Source organism: Acyrthosiphon pisum, chromosome A2 (assembly GCF_005508785.2).
Source record: "Acyrthosiphon pisum isolate AL4f chromosome A2, pea_aphid_22Mar2018_4r6ur, whole genome shotgun sequence".
Classification (NCBI taxonomy): domain Eukaryota; kingdom Metazoa; phylum Arthropoda; class Insecta; order Hemiptera; family Aphididae; genus Acyrthosiphon; species Acyrthosiphon pisum.
The window spans coordinates 64,522,771-64,532,462 of NC_042495.1; the positions used below are offsets into that span (position 1 = coordinate 64,522,771).

At 27.6% G+C, this 9,692-nt stretch overlaps 2 protein-coding genes across 3 annotated transcripts in view; one reads left to right on the forward strand and one right to left on the reverse strand.

Annotated features, from left to right (window-relative positions):
* Positions 1–193: 193 nt before the first annotated feature.
* Positions 194–2,378, forward strand: LOC100165798 (putative succinate dehydrogenase [ubiquinone] cytochrome b small subunit, mitochondrial-like). 2 transcript variants are annotated; one of them, XM_008189066.3, is made up of 3 exons: positions 194–397; positions 728–930; positions 2,050–2,378. In XM_008189066.3, exons 1-3 carry the CDS (start codon positions 365–367, stop codon positions 2,225–2,227), a joined length of 414 nt encoding a protein of 137 aa, XP_008187288.1. In that variant the 5' UTR covers positions 194–364; the 3' UTR covers positions 2,228–2,378. The 2 variants fall into 2 exon arrangements, with proteins under 2 accessions (XP_008187288.1, NP_001233046.1); NM_001246117.2 differs by lacking the exon at positions 194–397 and having other exon boundaries at positions 622–930; positions 2,050–2,376.
* A 5,943-nt stretch (positions 2,379–8,321) lies between these two features.
* Positions 8,322–9,692, reverse strand: part of LOC100169174 — a 3,569-nt gene continuing 2,198 nt past the window's right edge. The window contains exon 4 of the mRNA XM_001942494.5: positions 8,322–9,247. Within this exon, the coding sequence (XP_001942529.1) occupies positions 8,948–9,247 (300 nt within the window). The 3' untranslated portion in view covers positions 8,322–8,947. The remainder of the gene's footprint in view (positions 9,248–9,692) is intronic.

Sequence of the window (9,692 nt, forward strand, 5' to 3'; positions counted from 1 at the left end):
TTATCATAGAACAATTATTATTGTTATTATTATTATCTAATATGATAAATTTTATGACAAAATCACGGCTATAGATAGTACTATCTTTAATCGTGGACAAAATCAACCAACCAGAAGTGGATATATATCATAGTCCGTGATGTAAACCATAGAGTAATATATTACTAACACAGCGATCAGCTGTTTGATTATTGTCGCTTCTATCCACCGTTGAGGACAAAATATTATTATTCCCTAAATTATAGGACAATATCTGTGAAAGTATTAAGTAACGGAGTGCAATAATTTAAGTAACTAGCTTCTAAATTAACGAACTTGAAATTTACTTAATTCAACTATTGTATTCCCTTGTTTTCAAAGTAAAATGTTGAGCCTAAAACTTTATCGTCGACTCAATGTAAGTAATAAGTATTCACATCACATTTAAATGATGTCCTAACTATAATTTCTAATTTAAAAAAAAAAAAAAAACAAAATGTTTACACTCACACTAACAGTAAGTATTTTGTGTCCCATGCGACTAGTGACATTAAACCGATTCAAACACTTCGACAGTGCGTTAAACGATATTGGTATTTGGGCGGCAAACATCTAATCTGCACAAAAAGATACCATAAGTGTACAAATAAAAATGAGAAATTGATTGGTTGGACAGCATTTAAATGTGATGTGAATACTTACATTTGGATTCAATAATACCTATGTTAGATATTTTATTTCATTTTAGAAGCCTTTACTGACTGCTCCAATGATGGCACGTTTCACTGGAAGTGCTGCAGCTGTTCAGACTGGAAAAAATTATGCTAGTCATTGGAGAACAGAACGTATTGTTTCTATAGCACTTATGGGATTGTTTCCTGCCTCAGTATTATATCCATCACAAATAGTTGATACTTTATTAGCAGGAAGCATTAGTCTCCATGTTTACTGGTAATACCATAATGTTATTAAAGTTAATTGTATAGTTTTATTCGGTTTTATTTATAGGAGTTAATGCGATTTGAAATATTAAAGTGAATTGACAAACTATCAAACTTAAAATATGTTAAAGGTAAGAACAATATCTGTGTTTTTACATTGGTTTTTATTTTTACAATGTATTATTTTTTTACCAAGATGAGGAAAAATACAATTTAAAATGCTCTTAGATTGATTAAAAATCAAAATATTGTAAAAAACCAACATACTAAATCAGATTATGTTCTTACCTTATTCACTCAACAAAGACAATACATTGGGGGGGGGGCTTTAACGAAATCTCTTATCATTATGGAATTTTACGGATAAATTAAGAGGACGCCTCACCTTAACGTTTCTCCATCTTACAAATGTACCTTATAGTAAATTTTTAGTTAACAATAATACATTTTATTCTGTTATTTGTACAACTTGAAATACTCATAACTCGCTTTAAAATTAAAATATTGTAAAAAGTATATGAGAACCCTTAGATAATAATCTTACCTTACATTTTTATAAGAAGAAATTTCACTCTAATTTTAGAAATTACAGAGTAAAAATAAATGTATTATTTTAAATTTTAAATTGTCCATGTTGTAGGTATATTTTTATAACAGATACAACATATGCGGGTGTGGCGTCCTCTTAATTTTAAATATACTCTGTTTCCCATAAATTAACCAACTTTTTTATTTTTTGCACTCGCGGAGTATGGTAAAAACGTGACAATACAGTTCACTGTAGTTCTACAGTTTCACATCGCGAAATCTCACAGTGTATACATAGTGAACAGTATTGTCACAACGTTTTCACCATACTCTGTGTGCATAAAAAAGTGGGTCAACTTACGGGGAACAGAATATAGGTAATATAGCATAAATATTTTTTTTTTAATATCTTTAGATAAAAAAGACTGCAATATCCAACTTTGTTGGGGGAATACTTTATATTCTTATGCCGTTAACCTGAGTATAAATAATAGTGCTTGAACATTGTAAAATATAAATATTAGCAATAATATATTGAGTGCATTTTTTTAATAAAAAGTATAATTATTATTTATACAAATATTTTTATTTTATTTTTAAGGGGACTTGAAGCATTGGTAGTTGACTATTTACGTGTACCAGTTGTAGGACAGCTGGCTAACAAAGCTGGACATGCGGCTATTGCTCTTCTTGCCATCGTCACCTTGGCTGGATTTATGAAAGTCATTTTTGTTGGTGATGGACTTGGAAATGCCATTGTTACACTTTGGAAATTGTAATATTACTTAATGTGTTTTAAATGTAATAGTGTAACATGTAAATATTTTGTTGAATAAAATAATAATTTTATCTAATTATTTGTAGTATAGAGATTAAAATCAAGTTCAGTTATAGTTACAAGCAATAAATAAATTATCACTTACAATAATATTTTTGTACACATTTTATCCTACTAATATCTAAAATTATAATAATTGTCAATGTAGTTTCAGATTACAGAAAAATAATTCTTTTATACAATCTGCCCTTTCAAAAAGTGACTGGCCGGCATTATATGTTACTATATCTAAAGTTATGAAAAAAACTTCAGCGCCCCCAAACTTTGATTTAGCACCCCAGATTAAAAAAAAAGGTGGGTAAGTGGATTTCGCTCTGCTGTACAGTAGGTTACAAGTGGGTCACTGTATAATGGATATTATTAAATTTGAATTCAATGATATAATATCACTGTATAAGAAAAACGATTCTGAGCGGAGACGGTTTGTCAGTCTAGGTATTAGACATACCTATTATAGGTAACCTATTTTTGGCAACAGAATTAAATATTTAAGTGGAATCTTATTTTAAATTTTCAATCCTTATATATAAAAGTTGAACATTTTATAAATTTTTTACTACAAAATAATTATTTAATTTTAAATTTGATAAATTTTGTCAACATTTTAACTTCAAATGCTTATAAAAAAAAATTTTGCCTATGTATTTTTAATATTTTTCAACTGATATTGTAACAATGTATCAGGAGCCTTGTATTAATTTTTTACACTTTTTGGCCGAACAGATAAAACTTTATTGATATTTATAGAAAAAAAAACTAAAAAAATTGAAAACTGACCATGTCCGTAAACAGCTCAAAAAGTGTCAAATTATTTTCAAAATGTCATCGTATATAGAAAATACTAATATAAACATTCAGTGAAATTTTCAAATATCTGTAGTCATTCGTTTTTCAATTACAACAAAATATGAAAATTGTTACATGAAAAATCAAGTGAATATCAAATGTTGTAAAAATATGAATTTCAAACGATCATAAAAATTTAATTTGACTTTCTTATAGATATTTTTTGTTTGATAAAGGTAGATAATCTTATAATTCCAATCGAACATGATACTGAAGTTGAAAATCGAAGCATTATTTCGACTACTTATCGTGTACACAGACACAAAAAAAAATTAAAAATTAAAAAATTAAAAAAAAAAACACACATCATTGTAAAATCATTACATTCATCATTCCACTCAGAATCTAAAAATAGTTTTCTTAGCTTTACATAAGGTTTTATTTTTATTTCTTTGTTTTTAGCAGAAATACAAATTATTGTTTGTAATGATTATAGGTATATCAAATATTAAAATGTAGAACTCATCAAAATTTTGAAAATTTTCAGTTAGAAATTTATAAAAGTTTTTCCTTTTGTAGCTAACATTATAAATGTTGATAGAAGACTCCTCACAATTGGTCCTTCCTTAAACAACAAAAAAAGTTTACTGGAAACTAACATACATTATTTTTTTAATCTAAAATGTGCACAACATTGAATTTTCAGTTTTCATCAGTAAATTAACGAATTTTCATCTATCAATTTTTGATATTTTGTTGTAATTTAAAAACAAATAATCCTAGATACTTGAAATTTTTTACCAAATGTTAAAATTAAATTTTCATTCATCATTCATGGTATAGAGTGTTTAAACTTATAATTGTTACAATATTCGATATTCAGTGGTAAATTGAATTTGCATTAATCGATTTTTTAGATTTTGTTGTATTTCCAAAATGATTAACCGTAGACTCTTGAAATGTTCAGCAATTATTTATATTATCATTTTTTATTCATCGTAAATTCTTCAAACAATTTTGACTCTTTATGAACTATTTATAGCCATGAGAAAATGTTTCAAATTGAATTAAAATATAACATATCCATAAATCAATTACAACGACATGCTGAACAACTACTGTACAGCAAAGTGGTACCCACTTGACCTTTTTATCATAATTTTTTTTCCTAAAGCTATGTTTTAAAAACCTTTCTATATTTCTCATCAACCACCCACCCAAAATACGAGAACAAAATAAAATTTAAGATAGTATGGAAATTTTTTTCCTGTCACCAAGATCAACATTTAAACAACTGTTATGAAGCACTAACATTGGTTATTTTAGGCATTAGACAATAAATAAGTCTTTTCTAGTTTTCCCATATTTTGAATTTTTCCTATATTTCAGATTATGCTTCGAGGAACTTACATTTTATACTCAACTGTGTATGTTATGATTTTTAGATAGAAATACCTTATTATTCATACTTCCATATTGTATATATATAATCATCAACTTAATACTAAATATTTATCTAGTCTCCACAAGAAAATACTGATTCAAAAATGGATCCATGACCGAACATGTTTGGGAAGTGGTATTTTTAACTAATTGATTACTAATAGATAAATTATAAAATCAAAAACAATCACCAATCACCATATTGGTACTATTTAAATTTACTAAGGAACAGCAGATTATAATTAATAATTTTTACTATTACTTTTTGTTTGTATTTAAAAAAAAAAGGACCCTCTGACTAAGATTTAGCCCCCCCTCCACAAAAAAAAAAATATTCTTTATTGATTTATATAAAGTCGCCTATAGGTTGTTTTAAATTAGGTAATAATTTTTTCATTTGAGCTATAGCTCCTCCCCCCAGAATTTTAACCTTAGTTGTGCTTTTGTCAACCGGTAATGTTAATGCAATTTTTACCATTAAATATAAGTTTGAAAATATATCTTGAAGTTTATTTTTTCAAAATATGTTTAAAATTAATATAAGAGCGAAGTATTAGTTTAGTAATATATAATGCTTTTTTTTTTTTTTTACTAATGCGATTTTAATCTATAAATTATTATGTCTCAACAATTAAATATAATGTTAACATTGTATATTAAGCTTTAGTTGACAAACAAAAATCCAACTTAAAAACTAATCAGAGTAAAAACTCAAAACACACTATCTAACCAACATCACATTGAGAATGGCCTCCCTCAAGGTTCAGCTCTCAGCGTCTCTCTCTTCCTGGTAGCAATAAATGACATTGGAAAAAATCTGTCCTTCCCTATTAAACATAAACTCTTCGCAGATGATTGCAACATTTACTGCAGTGGGACAAATCTAGCAACTTCAACACAATTGATGCAAGAATCTCTCAACATATTAACTCAATGGGCCGCAAGAACAGGCTTCATTTTCTCCCCGTCCAAAACTCAAAGCATAATATTTAACAAAAAGAAAAACACTCCCTTTCCCCAAATCAACTTAGACGAGACACCTCTACTATTCTCTAACAATTTACGTACTCTAGGGTTTATCTTTGACCACAGACTAACTTGGAAATTTCACATGAGAAATCTTAAGACCTGCCGCAGCACCACAGAATATATGAAATGGCAGCACCAGAATGAACATTATCAACATGTTATCAAATCTCACATGGAGATCTGACCAGAACAGCTTCATCTTAGTTTACAAATCACTTATACTGTCTCTCATTAATTATGGCTTTGTTATTTATGGCACTTCCAAAGTAATCTACAAAACACTCTAGATCCGATTCACAATTAAGGAATTAGATTAGCTACTGGAACTTTTAGAACTAGCCCAGTAGACAGTGTCCTTTGCAATGCAGGTGATCCTCCACTTCAGATCATCCGCCACATCAATACGATCAAATATATGATCAAGACGTCAAACCTGCCAAATCATATATCCACCTCAAATATTCACCCTCCCTCCCTAAACTCTAAAGCAAAAACACCCAACACGATCTACGAAAACTTCATCCTAATCATGGAAAATATCAAGCTGAATACAGATACAATCAACAAAATCCCCATCCCATCTCTTGCACCTTGGACTTGGTCCCCTAATATAAATACTGAACTCCTCAAGTTCAATAAAAACTCAACTGTAAACTCAATCATTATATCTCATTTTTACGAACTAATCGATTTACATTACCGCGATCACGCGCTAATTTATACAGACGCTTCTAAAAGTTCAAACGGTATAGGTTTTGCAATTGTAGATAGTACCGTAGTCAGAAAATTTCGACTCCCTTCATTCACTAGCATATACACGGCGGAATTATATGTGATATACATGGCAGCACAACTTGCAGCCTCATCCCACAACAATTCCACCCTCATAATGAGCGATTCTCTTAGTGCCCTTATATCTCTTCAAGACCAATACCCCCAGAACGAACTTATTCAGCTCACTAAAGAATGCATCTCAACATCGAAAAACAAAATTAATTTCAGGTGAGTTCCATCACACGTAGGTATTCCTGGGAACGAGAAAGCGGACGCAATGGCGAATGAAGCGGTCACTTCTGGATCTTCCTCATCCATAACCAAAAACACCTCCAAAGACCTGATAAACGAAGCTCAAAAAAGCATCCTCGCATCATGGCAAAATCACTGGGATGACATTCTAACCAGCAACAAACTAAGGATCGTCAAAAAGACAGTTTCAAAATGGACATATTCTGAAAACGCATCTAGGAGAGAACAAACAATAATCAACAGGGCTAGAATAGGCCACTCCAATATTACTCACTCCTACCTAATCACTAAGGAACCCAGACCTAATTGCGACACATGCAACACCCCTCTCACCATCGAACACATAATCATTAACTGCCCAAAATTCGCATCTTCACGTCATCTTCTCAAAAATCCTTCATCACTCGAAGAAGCCCTCATCCAAGTCAACACTGGCAATATTTTTAACTTTTTTAATTTAATTGGTTTCGACAATAAATTATAAAACTCCTGTATATAACATATGATTCTTTTTCTCTTTATTAATATTGTATAAATACTTTTAGTTTGTAAATAACTCTAGGCTAATAATCTTTGTAATTGAAGCCTTAATCTAGTAATAAAAAAAAAGTAATAGTTTAGAAATATAATGCTTTTTTTATTTATTTTTTCTTTATTAATGAGATTTTAATCTATAAATTATTATGTCTTAACAATTAAATGTAATGTTAACATTGTATATTATGCTTTAGTTGACAAACAAAAATCCAACTTAAAAACTAATTTTTATTTTTTTATTATTGTTATTATTTGATCTTTAAGAAGATAATTTTCCCCAGTGCTACCACTGGACATGTTTCTGCAATCCTACCTAATTAAAAAAAAAAGTTCTAATATTTAATTTTTAAAGATATTTTTATCATATTAAGTATAATAATATAATTTATAAAATATATCGTTTACCTGTTCTAAATATAAATCAAATTAAAAATTATTGAATAATTACCTCATATTATTATACTTAGTACAGTCCACTATGTATTGACATATTGTACATATTATAATTGAGTATTATATACTGTACAATATAATATACTCAATGAAATTATTTAATGTTCTACAAATATTTTGTCATGTGCCCATGTATGATTTTATGATTTTTATGCATTATATTTTCATACATCCTCCTAAATGTTGCAATTGCAAGGCATGAATATATGATTGGGCGCCACTGCCTCCCTATATAGTAGCATTTTAAATTTTTACTCAGTTTTTATTTCTAATTACGTATTTTAAAGATTAAAAATTGAATTTATTTTTGATATTTTTAGTCACTCTAAGAACAATTTACGAGTTTATAAGGGACCTTGTGTTAAATTTTCAAGCTAACTCACAAACATTTTATCATACATTATATTATATCAAAAACTATTAATAATTTGAATAACCCAAAAAGATTCATTATATTTTTAAATTATGATCATGTCTTTGAATGCTAAAACTAATTTTTAATCTTTGGATTATAAAAAAAATAATTGTTCTGAGTGAAAATTAAATTTTCCTTATTCTTATTATTTTATTAAAGAAACTCAAATTCTCAATGACCAAGATGTAAATACTTCAAAACACATATATTTAAATTTTTGGTAAATTAAGTTTTTAATTTAATATACAGAATTAACACTTGAAATTGTATATTTCTAGTAGTTGACTGCACTGTATGCTAAGTGAACAAAATAAATTTCATGAAAGTGTGAATAAAATACAAATTCTTTTACAAACACATTTTTTAGTATATTTGAACATAAATGTTTTTAGATCATATAGAATCTGTTGGTTATACCACAGAAAATATTATTGCATTTAATACATTGTTTTTTTTTTAAGGCAAATTATATCAATATTTTGTAATTTAAGTAAAATCTTTATAAACAATTTTGTGAAAATAAATAAATAGATTTCAATAAACACTAATTTAGTAAAATTATTTCAATTTTGTACTTTATTTTAATTTTTATAGTTTTTTCTTTCAGAAATTATTACTAATTAATAATAAATTAATATTGTTGTAATTTTTTATATTATTTTAAAACTGAATCATACTTTTGATTTTATGTAGGTATACAGTTTTTACGATCATAGTTAACCAAATTTTTGGCAACTTTAGGTGCATAAAAGAATATTTTAGGACAATTTTTTTTGATTTTTAGTGCATATAAATTCGAGCTGAAACATTTCATTAGCCTTATAATACTAAAAACTACTACCCAAATAAAATTATGTTTACTTTATTCATCAACATAATAATATTTTAACTGAACTAAATAAAGTTTAATAAAAAATTGTGAAAAATTATACTTGGGTATTTCATATTACTACAAAGAACAATAATTGTAAATTATACAATAGTTGACCATGGATTCAACCATTTGTTCCGACAATTTTTTTCAACTGTATCTTTATCAACTCGCTTGGCCAATTTTTCAAAGTCTTCAGTAGCTTCTAATCGCTTAGTATCAGGTAAAAATGTCTTGGAAATCCTAAACACACCTTCAGTATCTAAATGTGTACCCCAATATTCTTCTTTTTCTGGTAATCCGTCAGGTGTTTGAATTGGTGTTATTTTTATTAAATGTTTAACTTTCCACAATCGTGCATTCATTTCTGGTGTATTTTTTACAATAGCTATATCACTACCCTAAAACAAAAGAAGTATTACCATTATATATTTTTATAAAATATAACTAAAAACAATTCTGTTGAAAAAATAAAATCAATCAAAAGATGTTTTTTAATTCTATTTTTACAAAATAAGGCTAATTACAATAAACTAACATTCAATTTTAACCTGAAAAGCAAAAATGCACGTATGAACTACAAATTATAATAACATCCAATACCTAAATAATTGAAATTGAATATCACTACAATTAATTTTTATCAAAATTAAAAAAAAAGATTCTTTATGTTTTTTGAATTACTTAATGTAGTAATGGGTAAATTGTGGATGATTTTATATTATACAACTAGAGTACTAATAACACTTTCAGACTATAATATTATAGTAGTTTGTTTCAAGTAATAAGGAATCTGACTTGCATCAAATTGATTTAATAAGAGTATATCTCTATATATAAAGGAAA

Coding starts and splice junctions, on each gene's coding strand:
- LOC100165798 (XM_008189066.3), top strand. CDS start 365: ATGTTGAGCCTAAAACTTTATCGTCGACTCAAT. Junction 398..727: donor AACTTTATCGTCGACTCAAT/GTAAGTAATAAG, acceptor ATTTCATTTTAG/AAGCCTTTACTGACTGCTCC. Junction 931..2,049: donor ATTAGTCTCCATGTTTACTG/GTAATACCATAA, acceptor TTTATTTTTAAG/GGGACTTGAAGCATTGGTAG.